This window comes from Capricornis sumatraensis, chromosome 5, assembly GCF_032405125.1.
Source record: "Capricornis sumatraensis isolate serow.1 chromosome 5, serow.2, whole genome shotgun sequence".
Classification (NCBI taxonomy): domain Eukaryota; kingdom Metazoa; phylum Chordata; class Mammalia; order Artiodactyla; family Bovidae; genus Capricornis; species Capricornis sumatraensis.
Window position 1 is genome coordinate 42,565,446 of NC_091073.1, and position 18,631 is coordinate 42,584,076.

The 18,631-nt window shown below is 33.1% G+C and overlaps 1 protein-coding gene across 1 annotated transcript in view; it reads left to right on the plus strand.

The window, feature by feature from the left end:
- The window catches only part of PCLO (piccolo presynaptic cytomatrix protein), a 375,834-nt gene that overhangs the window by 234,749 nt on the left and 122,454 nt on the right, over positions 1 to 18,631 (plus strand). The window contains exons 8-9 of the mRNA XM_068973161.1: positions 4,657 to 4,793; positions 11,040 to 11,130. Coding sequence (XP_068829262.1) covers positions 4,657 to 4,793; positions 11,040 to 11,130 — 228 coding nt within the window. The remainder of the gene's footprint in view (positions 1 to 4,656; positions 4,794 to 11,039; positions 11,131 to 18,631) is intronic.

The following is an 18,631-nucleotide window of genomic DNA, read 5'->3' on the forward strand; positions in this document are numbered from 1 at the left end:
TATGGTGATTTTTATTAAATCATATAGAACCAAAAGGATCTTAGAAAATGACCTGGCCAAGTCTAAATTAGAGGACAAGTTTGAAGAGGCACAGAAATGTGACATTTTTCCCATGCCAAGAGGACTTATTACTCTTGGTTCTTTTTTTACCCTTCTCCATCCATGGTTTACATTTGAATATGTGTGGCTTGACTCCTAAAAATAAAATATTTCTCATCCAATAAAAATGTATTACTTCATGAATTTGGTGATGGAAAAGCTCTAAGCTAACATCTCTTCTTTTAAATCTAACGTTTTCTCTGGGGGCTTGCAGGAAAATATATTTTCACGAAAAGGATTTTCTTTCTTCTGTATCTCGACACCAAGATGATATTAGAAGTTTAAATGTAGGTTAGATCAGGACAAAAGTAATCACTGGATCTGAAGGAGAAGAGACTGCTTTTCCTAGTGAAATTCCAGTAGACCAGTTACTTTCTTATTTGTTTTATTCTCTATGAGCTGTTGGATTGACCATTTTTTATTGATAATTAGCCAATTAAATAAAACACTATTTTTTTTTACTTTAGCCAGTTGTTTGAATCAACCATCATAAGTAAGAGTTATATGGAAACTCTTCTTTTTTTCACAGTCCACATTTAACACACATTATATATGTATATGTATAGATAGATATATAATGACTTCTACGGAAGAATAGAAAGGCTCGTCGATAATACTATCTGTACAATAGCAAAATAAAAATTAACAGGTCAAGCATATAACTAAACACCAAAGGCTTTGTATGTATAATGTACATTTATCTGGAGAGAATTTGACAAATTCATTTATTCGTCATAGATTTTGCCACCATGGTGCCAGACATTCAGATGTTTCTAGATATTCTGAAATATGACAGTTATTTACATACAACCATGTAAAAATAACCAAATTTTTCTCATTTATATGTTTGGATGATAAGTACTCATAGTTATCAAAGACTGTGAGAAAATTGTTTTGATAAAATATCAAAACACATCAAAAAATACTTATCAGAAACATTTGTTAAGTATTGGAAAGATCAGATTTAAAAAAGCATGTTAATCTCCAGCAAATTATTTAAACTAATTTGGATGAGACATCATGCAGCACCCAAAATTAAGAAATGTGTAAAGATAACACCAGAGAAGGAAACAAAGTGAAACTTACATGAAGTTAAATTGAGTTAAAGTGTTATTTTTAAATTAAGCAGATAAGAAATGTAAATCATGTTGGTACATAATTATACAAAGAAAACTATAACAAATTGAATTTTATATGTAATATTATCTGTGTGAATTGTAGTGATGTGTTTTCAAATGTTCTGTATTTTCTTTGTGTTTGTATCTCATAAACGTATTACTTTTTCTTCTGGTGAACAGTGCTCTGCTTTTTTTTTTTTTAATCTTGGAATCCATGAGTAATTAAGAAAAAGAGTATAAAATATTTTTCCCAATCACATAACTTATGACATTATAAACTCATGAAGTATTAGAGATTTTTAAAATAAATTTTGCCACATATGTACTATATCTATGTTTGAGTGATACTAAAACAACCTTGAAATATATAACATTCCAACAGGCTACTTAGTATCATGTAAACAAAGCAAATTTAACTGATTTCAGATTTATTCAGATTTATTGTGTGCTTTCTCTGAATTCAATTAAACTCTTGGTTATAGACAACAATATATATTTCAGATGTATTCTATGTGACTCCAGGTAATTTTGAAATACCTCATTTGAGGTAAAATCTAGGTAGATATAATGTTTTTTTCTTTTTAATTCATCTGTATTTGTTACAGCTTTTAAAGCAGAATGTGACTTGAGGTAGGCACAATTTATGTTGCTTAATAGTTATGACCATCAGCCTAAACTCTACAACTTAATATTCATTCCTGGTTAAGACTAGAGTAGATTGTAGAAAAACTAAACTAGAAACAATCGTTATATTTCTGCAACTACAAATAATCATTGAAAATATTCTTTTAAAATATACTCATGTTTAAAAAAAATGCATCAGTACATACAGTCTTAAAAAAAATTCCAAGGAATATTTTGTTCAGAATAGAATTGGACCCCAAAACAGCTTACTTGCATTTTACATTTAAGAGAAGAAAATATCAGTAGCCTAAAACAAGGGGATGCTAATCTTCAATGAATTACTTAATTTGGAAAATGTTGTTATTATTGTAAAATTTAGTTTTTAAAGTTTGGATCTACCATGGCAGATCAGACAATTGTAATTATAAACTTTTATGTCCAACTTGCTATTGGGCTTCCCAGGTGACCCTAGTGGTTAAGAACTCATCTGTCAATTCAGGAGATGGAAGAGACTTGGGTTCAATCCCTGGAATGGGAAAATCCCCTGGAGAGGGGCATGGAACCCCATTCGGGTATTCTTGCCTGGAGAATCCCATGGACAGAGTAACCTGGCAGGCTACAATCCATAGGGTTGCAAAGATTCAGACACGACTGAAGCAACCTAGTACACACCAACTTGCTATAAACGGTGAATATAGAATTCGATTTAAGAGAAGACTTACTTAATCTAGTTTCTCTTGATTGATAAATTCCTATGCAAAGCATGGTAGCTATCCTAACTTAGTTACATATAGAGTTATAAACATAACAGACAAAGTATGTCATCAGTATTGGAAATAAATTGACAAAATGTATATCAAGTTGAAATTCTGCCTTATTTGTATAGACACAGCCAAGGAAACATTTTAGAAGATTCATATTTTAAGTGCAATTAGCAAAGTATATATTCAAGTGATATCAGGTACAGTATCCAAGGTAGTCATTTATTAAAATCAGTATAGACTATTTTTATGAGAAATGTTATTAAAATATATAAAAATAAAATATTAGTATGTTTCGTGATCTTCTAATAAGTTTTAGAGACTAATGATTAAATAATGGATTTGTTTTGTTTACTTATCGAAATTATATTGAATAATTCTTTCATAAATGTAATCACTTGGTGTCGAGGGAGAACTATGAAAAACCATAGTTAATACCGAATAGATTGTGAGAAAAGAATGTGCAACTGTTAATGAGGTTCATTTGACATTTATTTTAAAATGTGCTTATCATAATTAGGATATTCAACTTTCTTTAGTTGACAACTAATTTTCCTATATATCATTCATTTCCCAAATACTTTATGAATATTGTGGCATTTACAAGGCAATGTTTTTAGTATTGAGGGAGAACAAAAAACAGAAGACATGAGGCTTACCTTCAAGCAGCTTAGAGTCTTAATAGGGGAGATCAGACAAGTACATATACAACCACAAACCAGGTATGTACCATTGTATTGCCTCAAATCTAAGACACATTGTCTATCATTCTGTGTTTATTGAAAGTTCTGTGGTTAATCAGAGGCATTGACCAAGATCACCGGAGGTGTAGAGGTGAGTAATGCTGTATATGCTGTGGTTTTGCCAGCCCTGCCAATAAAGAACTAATGGAAATTGCTTGGGAAAAAGTCTTCAGAGAAAGTAGTGGAAGAGAAGTCAGTGATGCAGACAGAAAGAGAACTGTAATGAGATAGAGAGGAATACTCAATAGTATGGCATTATCGAAACCAGAGTTTCAAGATGTAGATTGATAGCATCATCAACAGATCTTTCAGGATAATACTTGAAAAGAGGTGCTCCATCTGCCATTTGGAAAGTAACAGTGTACTTCCAGAGACTATTAATTAGGGATCCTTTTACAATGCATAAAACTTTCTATAAAGTCAAATTCTATATAATAGGTAAATAATGATTTGGGATCACTAGATAAGAACTTTAAAATGTCTTTGAAAGTATTAAGAATTTAATAAGATAAAAAATTTTAAATAGTAGTTATATCCTCAAATATAGTTATATTTTCAAAAAAGTATTTTAAGATGTTAACTTTGTCACATTGTAAGTACAGAAAGCAGCCTACCAACTCTTTAATTCCTAGATCTATGATCCCACAGAAAATAATTGTTTAATTTTTAATGAAAAATTCTAGTAGATATATTTTTAAAATTAGGCTACCAGATGATTATGGCACACATGTTCCTAGCACTGATACCTAGGATCCTCCTAAAAATAAATATTTTCATCTAGTTATGAATGTAATAGATGTATCATGTTTTCAAAAGATGCTCAATTGATGTCCAAGTCTAGCAGCCACATATTGGTCCTGGGTTGATATGATAGTGGAAAAATAATTGAATCTTCTGTATCCAAGAAATGTGTTTTCCTTAGATTTTGGTGATATATAGTGGGGAGAAGTGAGGAGGTGGAATGATGGACTGAGGTTGACTAGAACGACTTTTGAGAAATATTCATTTGTTCATTTATTTATCCAATCACTATCTAAATTTATTTTTTCACCTGATTTAAATGTTACTTTTGTCTTACTTTGATCTGAAAAGTTGACAGGTAGCACATGGTTTTTTTTCTAGGTTATTCCCTCATACAGAATTTTTAACATAATGCAGGAAATGATATTTCTGATCCCACTGGGAATTGTGTTTGAAATGCATGAATGGTTAATAAGCCCAAAAGCATGTTGGTACCACAGATCATCTACTGCCCTCTGTCATCTGTATTAGTTGGAGTTGCAATGTTTGATATTTCCTTGGTCTCCAAAGCCTATCACCTCCGTCGTGAAGAAACAGATTGGTTTGACAAACCCAGGGAGTCTCGTTTGGAAAATGGACATGGTCTAGATCGAAAACTGCCAGAAAGATTGGTCCACTCTAGACCACTCAGTCAACACCAAGAGCAAGTAAGTGCTATATTAAACAGTGTCTTTTAGATTTCTCAAAAAAAGAGACTCATTTCACCCTAGAATGGTCTCAGTTATCCCCAAATACACAGGACTTTGATTAATCAAGCTCACAAATGATTTTTTTCAGTATATTAAGGTGGGAATTGCCTTACTTCATCAGCCATGACTGATTGACATTGAGGCATAGCTGTGATGCTTCTTACCAAGCAATTTAAGTGATTTTTTGCCTCTAACAGATAATTAAGCCATACAGCATACCCAACACTGCCATGCAAAGAAAATACATGAAACTCCTGAAGAGTTTACAGAATATAGGGTAAAATTGACTTGAGTAATTTCAGGGTTTTCCATTAGAATATATCCAGCTGTCAAGAGATAGCAAATAAGAAGATGACCAAACCAGGCAGCTGGGACCAAAGAAGGTTTCACCTGGGAATAAGGGAACTGATGTTATATGGAAGTGTTATATGGAAGTCTTTTACGTTCATTATTGGATTTTATATTCAGAACAACTTTCATAAAGTAGATTTTATTAGTTGATATCTATAGGTTAAAAAAAAAACTAAGGGATGCTATTAACTATTACATAAATATAATACCATAACTCATGATCTTATTCACTTTAAAACAAGAGAGATGATGTTTAAATTGAACCTTGATAGATACTAGGGAAATTAACAGTTAGATAACCTGAGGGAGATTCCTCTGGTAGGTCACAGGCCTTAAATCAGTTGCCTTAATGGATCAGGTATTTGCAGGTATTTGTATTCATTATGATCATTAAGATACTCACAGAAGAGATAGTTACTTATATCAAGTACATTAATTCTTTTATCATCCTGTCTGATTAATGATTAATTGATAAGCTGACAACTATATTTCAAACAACAAAAAAGAACCATATAAATTTACTATAATATAATTCAGTATTTGCCATGTTAAGGGATAAAAGAAAACAAGACTTTTGCATGTAAAAGTGCTGTCTAAAAGATAGGATCTATGGTTATAGATTTGATTTTTTCCTAAGCAATTTCAGGTTTTTTTAGACAAATTTCTAACTGACAAAATATTTTCTCAATTTTCTTGTGCTCTTCTAGACGTTCTGATACTTTATAGAAATCTATTATCCTCTGTTTAGTGTAAATATTCTAGATCTAGAATAGATCTAGCTAGGAAATTAGAAAACTTAAAAATTAGAATCATTCCGAATGTGTTTAAAACTTTTAGTTTATCTCTTATTTACAATTACAAAAATAGTCAATTTGTCAACTGAAAATAACTTCCTTGAATTATTTTTTATTATAGGAATCTCTCTGTAATGACTTATGTGTTGTGCCTTTCTCGTCTTGTTTGTTTCTCTGAAAGTTTAGTATTTTGCACAAACCAAGATCAAGATAATGAAAATACAGATCCTTTCAAAGAATCCTGATAAGATGAAATATAAAAACTGAGGAGCTAAAAACATAATAACTTTCATACAGTTATTTCCCAACACTTCTGAGTATCAAATCAGAGTAGTCTTGTCCACCTAATTTATCCAACTAATATTCTGCAGGATATATTTTAAAATAATCAGTGTCCATCCCCCAAAATTATATTCTAGAATTCTATCTTATTATATGTAAATGACACATAAACATTCTTATGACTTTTTTGTTCATAATTATCTGTTACATCTACAGAATTTATGATTTGATTCACTGAAGACATAACACATTATATTTGAATTTATAAGTATAGAGCAATATAAAACCAAAATTAAACAGAGAGACTATATTTGAGAATGATTTAATGAATTTTTCTTTAATAGCATAGAAAATGTAAGACTCCTTGTAAATTTAATGTGTATCTCATTGCTAAAAGTTATTTTCACATATATATTTTGTTATCTAAGCTGTGAAGTGAAAGTTGCTCAGTTGTGTCTAACTCTTTGTGACCCAATGAACTATACATTCCATAGAATTCTCCAGGCCAGAATACTGGAATGGGTAACCTTTCCCTTCTCCAGGGGATCTTTTCAACCCAGGAATCAAACCCAGGTCTCCCGCATTGCAGGCAGATTCTTTATCAGAAAGCCACAAGGGAAACCCAAGAACACTGGAATGGGTAGCCTATCCCTTCTACAGGGGGTCTTCCCAACCCAGGAATTGAACCAGGGTCTCCTGCACTGCAGGCGCATTCTTTGCCAACTGAGGTATCAGGGAAACCCTTTTAACATATAAACAAAAAACTATGCAATACTCAAAACTTAAAAACATGGAGAATTATAAATTAATCATAAAACAAACAGCCATATAACCACCACACAAGGAAAGGGAGTGTTTTCTTCCCCTTGAAATCTACAAAGGGGATCGTAATTTTTCAGATTGTAATTTTCCCCTTTTGAGATTGTAATTTTCAGCCTCTCTCAAATAAGTAGTGAATATACTGACTTTTGTGTCAGTAATTTATTTTTCTTTATAAATATCTCTATGTGAAAGCTACATAGGAGATGACATGTTTTGATTACATTTAAATGAAGTTCATGCTTTTTTGTCTTAATATTTATCTTCAAATACTCTATTCCTATCAAAATTATATTTTGGTATAGAAAGAATAACAAAGTATCATTCTTGTTTTAGTCATTTATTTAGGGTAAGTGTTGCTTCTGCCAGATAAAAATAGGGACAAGGCCAGAGGATAGGACTGATGTCAATTAATTGCCCTGTTCCTCTCCCCAAGGCACATCATAGTCTTTGGATAATTCTCCATTGACAGAACTATCACTTGTATGCTGCCCAGAAAAAGGGTTCTTCTCTGTTTACAAATATTTCAAAAGAAATTATGAATGCTCCCTTTCTTTCTTTGTGTGGTGATTATATGGATGATTGTTTTATTAGTTTATAATTCTACATGTTTTTCAGTTTTGAGTATTGCATAGTTTTTTTGCTTATATGTTAGACAAAACATATAAACACTAATGTATCCGCTTTAAAAATTATTTAACATCAAACATAGGTTAGAGAGATAGCAGAATATTTCTGACTTTAGACTCAAAATCATTTGAATTATAAAGCCAAATCTGCAAATCTCTATGTGTTTCTTTTTGCGTGTTTAACCTCCGCACTATTCAGTAGGAATTCAACTCTGCTTTGTGAATTGAAGAGACCACCTGACCTCCTGCTTTTTTTCCTCAATCACTCCATCAATAAATAGAACTAATACCATTCACAGCATCATTGCAAAGGTCAAAATTTCTCTACTAGGACAAAATGCGTTCATTCTGCACTAATGCCCAAGCCTTGTGCATTTCCCATGTGACTGCTATACTGAGGTACCTTGGGCTCCTTTGAAAGAGTCAGTCTTTCTTTATTCTGGGCTTTTGAATGTCTTGTTTCCTCTTCCCGAACATTCTTCCTCCTCTTTTCTCTTGACTTAACGCTGTTCATCACTCAGGGCTCCATGCGCATGCCTCATCTTGCAAAAAGCCTTCTCTGACATTACCACCACCATCTCCCCACAAATGTTCCTACTTTGTGCTACAGTAGCCCTCCATGCATTGTGTCTTGGGCTGTGAACTTTTAGGGAGCAAGCGCTCCCTATACCATCCACCATGGTGTCTGTTCTGTGCATAACACAGGGCTTGATACTCTGTCTGCTACATCTGGCATACAAGGTATGTAAATAAGGGAAAGAATAAATGTCTGTAAAACTAAAAGATATGTTAACACAAGAGTTGCTGTTTCATAAATAAAAAGGGCCAGTTCATGGACATAATTTCTTTTGAAATACTTGTAAGTTGGGTACATCTTTCCCTTTCTCCTTTGCCTTTCACTTCTCATTTCTCAGGTATAAATCCTTTTCAGACAACCTCTTTGCCTTCTTGCATTTCTTTTTCTTGGGGATGGATTTTTTCACCACCTCCTGTACTATGTTATGAACCTCCATCCATAGTTCTTCAGGCACTCTTGTCTGCAAGATCTAATCCTTCGAATCTCTTTATCACCTCCACTGTATGATCATAAGGGATTTGATTTAGGTCATACCTAAATGGTCTAATGGCTTTCCCTAGTTTCTTCAATTTCAGTCTGAATTTTTCAATAAGCAGGTCATGATCTGAGCCACAGTCAGCTCCAGGTCTTATTTTTGCTGACTGTATAGAACTTCTCCATCTTTGGCTGCAAAGAAAATAATCAGTCTGATTTCAGTATTGACCATCTGGTGATGTCCATGTGTAGAATCATCTCTTGTGTTGATGGAAGAGGTGTTTGCTATGACCAGTGTATTCTCTTGGCTAAACTCTGTTAGCCTTTGTCCAGCTTCATTCTGTACTCCAAAGCCAAACTTGCCTGTTACTCCAGGTATCTCTCTACTTCCTGCTTTTGCATTCCAATCCCCTGTGATGAAAAGGACATCTTTTTTGGTGTTAGTTGTAGAAGTTCTTATAGGTCTTCATAGAACCATTTGACTTCAGCTTCTTCAGCATTAGTGGTTGGGGCATAGACTTGGATTACTGAGATGCAGAATGGTTTGCCTTGGAAACGAACCAAGATCATTCTATTGATTTTGAGATTGCACCACAATATACGTAATGTTAATGAATTATCTATAGTAACAAAGCAAATTTGAGTTACATCTGATAGTTCTAAGATTTTCAGTTCACATAGTTTAAAATGAAGATTTTTAATGCAGATAGAAGAGAAAGAAAGGAAAGGATGAAGGAAAGTAGAAGAAGGAGAGAAGATGAAGGGAGGGAAAGTAAGGAGTCCAGGAGAGAAGTAAAAGAGAGTGAGACAGAAGAGGGTAGGGTAAGGAAGAAAAAAGGAAAATGCACGCTCTTTTGTCATGAACATATACAGGATTCACAATGGTTTACAAAGCCATTGTTATTAATAGTATGAATTATCTGGATTGATTATATGGACCATGATATTTTTATAATCATGCAAATAATATTTTAGTTTTACTTTGCAGAATTCATATAAGATTTTTGGACTTGACAGGATTCTGCTGTTGTCTGGGGACAATTTTTTGTTCATCGGAGGCCTGATTAAGCTTATTCTTTCCTAAAGAGAATAAAACCTAAAGGCTGGCATTGTTTGCATTTTTCAGTGCATTTTTCTTTTAAAATCCACAATTCTAGCAATTTTAAAGATGAATTTTCAGAGGCACATTAAAATAACATGAATATTCCAGAGAATTTTTCTTCACAAAAGGAACACCCTTTTAATTCTAGTTAATGTATTTTCTTAGTAAACCCAAACACTACCTAAACACATTCTGAAATGGGTAGTATTAAATGTCTCTTTACTAAACCTTGTTTTATCTAATTATAGTTAAAAATTCTCTGAAAGTGATGGATACAAAATTTCATACAATTAAAATCCTATTAATATACTTTTATAAAGATTTTACTATTTCTGTCTTTCATTATTTCACAAATCTCTTTTGAAAGCCAAATTCCATAAAATATACAGCAGAAGTTTGCATTTGCTAATTTCCTTTATTTCAGAAATCTCATTTTGTCAGGTGGAAACACCGATAACACAGTCTAGAGTATTCTCATATTCAAGTCTCAGTTAATGAGAATAGAAATCCTAGATTTGTAACAAAGGCATTGAATGTTGTTTCTTCTAATTGAAGGAGTGTCAGAATTAAATGAGAAATAATGCCTTTGCATACAAAGAAGGCTTCAGAAAATATTAAAATGAGCCAAAATTTTATTTATTTATGCAGAATTAGTCTCAGCATCAGGTGTATCCTAAAACTTCTGACAAATGTGCTCAGCAGAAGCAGAGTTCCACAATGATAGCAACATAACATGAATATGCATTCCTGGTAAAGTGATAGAGATGCAGAGTAGGAGGATCTTTGTCGTTTCTCCCTTTAAGCTTGATGGCTGAAAATTAAAAATGCCTCTCTATTTCTAGGCTGTCCAAAAACAAAATCAGCAGAGGTCAATTCCATAGACATTCTCTATGTATTACCATAGTAATAGATATCCTTATGTGTTAACATATGCTTATTGATTTTCCAAACCCAACAAATCAGTTTGCAAGAGAAACTGGTTATAAATGTGAAGACTATAATAAACTCAGAAAACAATATATCAATATGTAGTATTAAATGCTTAAAATTGTCATCATTTGAAAATCTTCTGTTTTCATTGGTTGAATCACTGTAGTATGAAAAAAGAGAATTATGTATATTGTCCTTTAAATGTCTTTAACATTGCCTTTTCACCATATCTTATGTATATCTTAGATTATACAGATGGATGGGAAAACTGTTCACTACATCTTTCCACATGCAAGGATAAAAATAACAAGAGACTCTAAGGATCACACGGTTTCAGGTAAAAGAAATCAAATAATCTGGTTCTTTTTACTTTAATATCTGGTTGAGGTATTTGAATTTGTTTAGGTGACATTAAATTTAAGAAAATGCATTTTTCTGTCAAAAACTGTCTATTGGAAATTTTCAAAAAATAATCAGGCTATATATTTAAATATAAAATATAATGCCATAATTATTAATATGATACATTACTAAATGATTTATATTTAGATCATTCTGTATCTTTATTTTTGATGTACATAACAGTAAATGCTCCATAATTATTGCACTGTTGAGTAATATGGTCATAGAACCATAAAACATTCTTACACAGAAACTAACTTGAATTTTACTAAGGAATAAATTCCCTATACCTTGTAAATTTGAACATTATCAGTTTTGCTCAGTTTTTATTTATTTGTTTGTATTCTTCTTTAACCATATGACAGAAAATTTAAACTTTTATTTTGAAAAAATTTTGGGCTCTCAGAAAATAGAATGATCAGTTCTTTTGCCCACTCTTAACCCAGTTTCACTAATGTTAACATCTAACCACAAAAAGTGATCAAAACTAGAAATCAACATTAATATGATGGTATTAAAATATCTACAAGCCTTATCCAAATTTTGAGTTTCCACGCTGACCCACTAATATTTTTTCCAGTCAAGGATCTAATCCAAATCTCAGATTGCATTTAGATTATTAAAAGTTCTCTTGTTTATATATGTGAAGTAGAAGTATAAATTTTATGAAAGTTAATAAATTTTCAAAGTATGCATATTACTTGTATTCTCACTCAAGTACATTTTCTGTGTTAAATAGACACTATATCGACAGAAAATATTCATCAATACATATGAATGTATGTCAGTGGTATATCTAACATAGCATATATGTTAGACACTTTTTTTCTTTAAGGACTGATATAACAGAGGACAAAAAGTGGTATTTCTTCAGTGTACTTGCTGTTGTTCTTTGCAGATTTTAGACCTTATGGTTTTGCAATAGGTTTTGATTTGAGCAATTTTTTCCCTTTATTTTCATAGAGAATGAATTGATTAGGAGTGTAATATTTTCCTTTTAAGACAGGATAGTTTTTCTTCTGCCAGAGACAGATATTTCAAACTTTCATAGTTTTATTACATGCAAACTCTGTTTTAAGTACTGATGAACATTCCAGGAGTGAGTCTTAAAATCCAGGGACTCTTTTTGTAGAAATAATTACTTGCTGCAAACTATCTCAGTTCCCTCCAGCTCATAAAGCAAAACAACATAATACTTTCTAGCAATGCCAAAATTACTTTTTTCAGCAAAAATCTTCAAACAATTTTTACTAAATCACTATGACTCTATATCAATATGTTTTCTATTTGTACGAATATTCTGTGTCAAAGTAATTATCCCTTCAACCTTATCATTTTCTTTCACAACTTATTTTATTTTCTTTTGCTATGATTAGGGGAAAAGTTTGTTTTCTTTTACTACAATTAGGAAAAAATTATAATTTTTCTTTTAAAATATAAGAATAATAGAAATCAGAGCTATTGACTTGTTATAGTTATTCTAGTCTGAAAATTTGTTTCCTTTACATATAAAATTTGCTAAATGAGAAAAGAGAATTATAGTTTTGAATTATATACTAGTAATATATTATCTCTATGCATGCCCCTTTTTATTTTAATATTTGTCTAAAATAATAATAAAAATACTTGTTATATTTATCCTGCATTACTATTGAATGTATTTTCTTTGTCTCCCAAAGTACCCTGATGTCTGCTGCTGCTAAGTCGCTTCAGTCGTGTCAGCCTGATCTCATTCTAAACTAAATGGAGTATGTCTTTCAGAGAACATACTAAAATATTTACAGATGAAACAATGTCTTGTGTGGAGTTTGCTTCACAATTAGCTGTGTAGAAAGTGGTGAAGAAATAGATGGAACAGAATTGACATAATTTGATTAATTTGGAGCTGAAAGATTAACTACAGTGGGTTTTATTACAGCCTTGTCACTACTTTTTTATATGTATGAAACTTTGCATAATAGAAAATAGTTATGTTAGGTAGTTAGAACAGGAAAAAGGAGTCCAGAATGGTGGTGGCTAAAAGACAAGGAAAGGAAAAGCCCATGAAAACAGAACAAAGGAGGGTTTGAGGACCAGAGTGAGGACCTCAGGTAAAACAAACAGCACTCCTGGGTAACGTAGTTTGTTTTACCTGAGGTCCTCACTCTGGTCCTCAGACCTTCCTTTGTTCTGTTTTTGCAAGCTTTTCCCTTCCTCGTCTTTTAGCCACTACCAATCTGGACTCCTTTTTCCTGTTCTAACTACCTAACAGTTAAATTCCTGTTTATCTCTCATGTTTCAAGAAAAACAGCAGTGCCCAGTGGCTTCATCAATAGGGAAAAAGCTATCTAAGCTAATAATTTAATTGCCTTTGTAAAACATGATGAGGATATAATCAAGGAAGGAGAAAAGAGTGATATGTAGTATTTCTGCTCTCCCAAACAAAGAGGGAAATGTCGTTAGTGAATTTTCATTTTCATTATAGAAGCTCATTGAAATGAGATATAAAATATATCTTTTATAGTGTTTTAATAGACCATTCTGTGTCTAGCTTTAAATTATTTTATAAGAATTATATGAAACATGGACATTTCACAGAAAAAAATATATTTCTATTGATACTTATTGAAAGCAAAATAATTTCAAAATATTAACAACATACAGAAATAGAAAGTGGTTTTATTTTTTTCAATTCTTTCTACTGTATGGCTCTCAGAGTGTTAAGCTGAGAACCCTCAGGGTTCTCAAGATTGTTTCAGGGGGTTTTCAAGGTCAAAATTATTTTCATAGTAATGCTAAAGGTAACATTTACCTTTTGCACTGTCATTTTTCTGTGAATATACAGTAGAGTTTTTCAGAGATTACATGATGTATGACATCCCAACAGATTGTATACAGAGCAGATAAGAGAATTCAACTGTCTTCTATTTAATTCAGTATCAAACATTTTTGCAGTAATGTAAAACAATGCCACCTTTCTCTTAAATGTTTTGTTTTTAAAATGCATTTTTTTAAAAATGATTTGTTTTAACATGGAATGAGTCTATTAATACTTTAAATTCATTAATAAATAAATTCAGTTTAAGTCTATAATATAGAAAATATGCAAAATTATAACTGATATAAACAAAAGCTCTTTGAGGTCCTCAATAATGTTAAAAATAGAAATGGCTCCTTGAGGCCAAAATGTTTGTGAAATACTTCTCTAAGAATCTTTATAGAATAAGTGAAAAAAAATTTAAGCTTTTTTACTTCCTATATAAAAACTTATTCCAATAAATTGTCTTTTATAACTGCTTTTAAACTCATATTGAGTACATTTTAAATTTTTATTCATTAATATTTATTCATAGAACACCCGTAGTGTGATTTATATTGTATTAGTTGCTGGGTTACTAGAATGAATCCAGCAAAGACCTTGATCTACAGGTTATTCACTCTTTAATAGGAGAATCTGAAATGTGAATAAAACTCCAGTACTTTGGCCACCTGATGCAAAGAGCTGACTCATTGGAAAAGACCCTGATGCTGGGAAAGATTGAAGGCAGGAGGAGGAGGGGACGGGTACGACAGAGGATGAGTTGGTTGAATGGCATCACCAACTCAATGGACATGGGTTTGGGTGGATTCAAGGAGTTGGTGATGGACAGGGAGGCCTGGCGTGCTGCAGTTCATGGGGTTGCAAAGAGTTGCACACTACTGAGTGACTGAACTGAACTGTAGTAAAATTTAAGGAACAACTGAGACAAAGTCAGGGAATTTACAAAACTTTATTGTTCATAGACATCTGTATATATGTATAGGTGTGTGCACACATACACATGTGTACCATTTTTTATACTATTTTATGATGTATGCAAAGGAAAATACATGAATACAGTCTTCTGTAAGTGGTCAATAACTTTAAGCAAATAGATCATTTAATTTTGACTATAAACTTCAAAGATATAGGTGCTGATCAACAACTGTACAACGGTTCTGAAAACCTTCAGTCACCCCAGCACAAAGCAGTGAAATGGAGAAAATAGGACATGAGTTTTAGAATCAAAAAGTCCTGAATTGGAGTTCAGCTCTATCACTTATTTAAATTTTGAGAATGAGTACACTCATCCTTAAAATAAGATCAGCTCTCTATATCTCACATAATTGCAAGTGAACCTGACACAAAATCTTATCCTTAGTGTACAATCAAAAGAAGGTTATTTTCTCTTCGAAATTATCAGAAAAAAAGATAAAATGTAATACTCAAGAAGTGAGTCTCTTTCTTTTTTAGAACTCCATCTTAACATCTTCAGAAACACAGCTGTTCAAAACAAGTCAGAGAAATTCTTCTGAATTTAAAAAAGATATTTGCTTATATTAAAGTTCCATAATGGACTGGCTCCATCTGAAAGGTTAGAAAGATGGATTAGAAAGTGTAATAGTGAAGAACATTAAGAATGGTTAGTGTCAAAAGATAGCAGTGTCTTCTCTGGATATACTGGCTCATTGTCTGTACCTCTTTAGGCCACCACCTTTATAAGCTTTTAGAAACAAGAAACAGATGTAACAGATCTCACTGGATCCGAGTTGGTAGGAATACCACATGTGGATAGCCCTTTTAAAATTATTATTTTAACAACTTTATTGTGGTATGGGGCTTCCCTGGTGGCTCAGATGGTAAAGCATCTGCCTGCAATCCTGGAGACCTGGGTTCAATCTCTGGGTCGGGAAGATGCCCTGGAGAAGAAAATGGCAACCCACTCCAGTACTCTTGCCTGGAAAGTTCCATGGATGGACGTTTGTGGTATAACTTATATCGTGAATGTGCAGGTTATAAATGACTTTTATAAATTTGTGGAGTTGTGTGACTGTCACGACAATCTTGTTTTGGAACTTTTCACACACTGCAAAAAGTTCCCTTGAGTCTGATAGCCGTAGCCACTTCCAGCATTCTTCTTCCGGTCACAGGCAGGAAGTTTACTTTCTGTCTCTGAGACTACCCTTTCTGGGTTCTTCATATAAATTAAATTGTACGATTTCAGTTTTGATGTCTGACTTCTTTCAATTCCAAGTACTTTTTAGGTTTATCTATGTTATAGCATGTATCAGTTGTTTGTTCTTTTTATTGTTAAGAAGTACTCCATTGTTTGAATTCTCTATATTTATTTATCCATTGGATTTTTCGTAGTTTCACTTAAAATTTGCACACAAGTTTTACTTTGGACATATGATATTTTTGTATGATGTCCTAGAAATGGAATTGCTCAGTTACATGGTAAGTTTCTTTTTAACTATTTAAGAAGTTGCCAGATAGTTTTCCAAGGTGAAGGTACCATATTCTGTTCTTACCAAAAATGTCTAAGGATTCTACTTTCTCTATGCCTTTGCCAGCACTTGGTATTGTCTGGCTTTTGGGGTGAGTGTGGATGATAGTGAATTTTAACTTGAATTTTCCTAATGACCTATGATGAGAGTGAGAGTGAAAGTTGCTCAGTCCAGCTCTTTGCAACCCAACGGGCTATACAGTCCATGGAATTCTCCAGACCAGAGTACTGGAGTGGGCAACCTTTCCCTTCTCCAGGGGATCTTCCCAACTTGGGAATCAAACCCAGGTCTCCTGCATTGCAGGCAGATTCTTTACCAGCTGAGCCACCCGGGAATCTCAAGAATACTGCAGTGGTAGCCTATCCCTTCTCCAGGAGATCTTCCCGACCTAGGAATCAAACCAGGTTCTCTTGCGTTACAGGCAGATTCTTTACCAACTGAGCTATGAGCATATTTTTAGTTGGTTAAAGTCAAAGCATATATGTTCTTTGGTAAAATATTTATTAGGACTTTTTTTCCATTATTCATTTGGATTCTTTGTCTTCATACAGAGTTGTAAGAGTTCTTTATATATTTTGAATGTGTCTCTTATAAGTAACATGGAGTACATCTATTTCCTTCTAGTATTTGTCTTGTCTTTTTATTTTCTTAAGGGTGTATTTTAAAGAAAAAATTTAAATTTTAATAGAATTCAATTTATTGTTATTTTTAGTTTGTGAACCATGCTGCTGATAGTGTATTAAGAACTATTCTGAGGTCAAAAAGATTTTCTCTGAGAGGTTTTATACCAGAAAATTTCTCTTATGTTTATATACTTCAAATATTCAGGTCAGTTACCTATTTTGTACCTATCTGTGTATATGGTATGATGCTGACATCCAAGTTCATTTTTTGAACCACTAATGAATATTTAATTGTATAAGCACTTTTCGTTAAAGAAACAAATCCCCCATTGAATTGCCTTGGTATCTTTATCAAAAATCAATCTACCATTAATACAAGAATTTATTTCTGGAATCTCAATTCTGTTCTGTTTTATTATATGCCTAACTGTTACACTCTTTTGCTTACTCTGTAGCTTCATATTAAGTTTTGAAATCTAATAATATAATTACTCCAACATTTTTTAAAATGTTTTGGCTACTCTTCAGTTCAGTTCAGTTCAGTCGCTCAGTCATGTCCGACTCTTTGCGACCCCATGAATCGCAGCACGCCAGGCCTCCCTGTCCATCACCAGCTCCCAGAGTTCAGTCAGACTCACATCCATCAAGTCGGTGATGCCATCCAGCCATCTCATCCTCTGTTGTCCCCTTCTCCTCCTGCCCCCAATCCCTCCCAGCATCAAAGTCTTTTCCAATGAGTCAACTCTTCACATGAGGTGGCCAAAGTACTGGAGTTTCAGCTTTAGCATCATTCCTTCCAAAGAAATCCCAGGGCTGATCTCCTTCAGAATGGACTGGTTGGATCTCCTTGCAGTCCAAGGGACTCTCAAGAGTCTTCTCCAACACCACAGTTCAAAAGCATCAATTCTTAGGTGCTCAGCCTTCTTCACAGTCCAACTCTCACATCCATACATGACTACTGGAAAAACCATAGCCTTGACTAGACGGACCTTAGTCGGCAAAGTAATGTCTCTGCTTTTGAATATGCTATCTAGGTTGGTCATAACTTTTCTTCCAAGGAGTAAGCGTCTTTTAATTTCATGGCTGCAGTCACCATCTGCAGTGATTTTGGAGCCCCAAAAAATAAAATCTGACACTGTTTCCACTGTTTCCCCATCTATTTTCCATGGAGTGATGGGACTGGATGCCATGATCTTCGTTTTCTGAATGTTGAGCTTTAAGCCAACTTTTTCACTCTCTTTTACTTTCATCAAGAGGCTTTTTAGTTCCTCTTCACTTTCTGCCATAAGGGTGGTATCATCTGCATATCTGAGGTTATTGATATTTCTCCCAGCAATCTTGATTCCAGCTTGTGTTTCTTCCAGCCCAGCGTTTCTCATGGCTACTCTAGATTCTTTTAATTTCCACATTTTTTAGTATCAACTTACTTGGATTATGATAGGGGTCACATTGAAACTATAGATCAATTTGAAAAGAATTGCTATCTTAACAACTTTGAATCTTCTAATTCATGTATGTGTAATATCT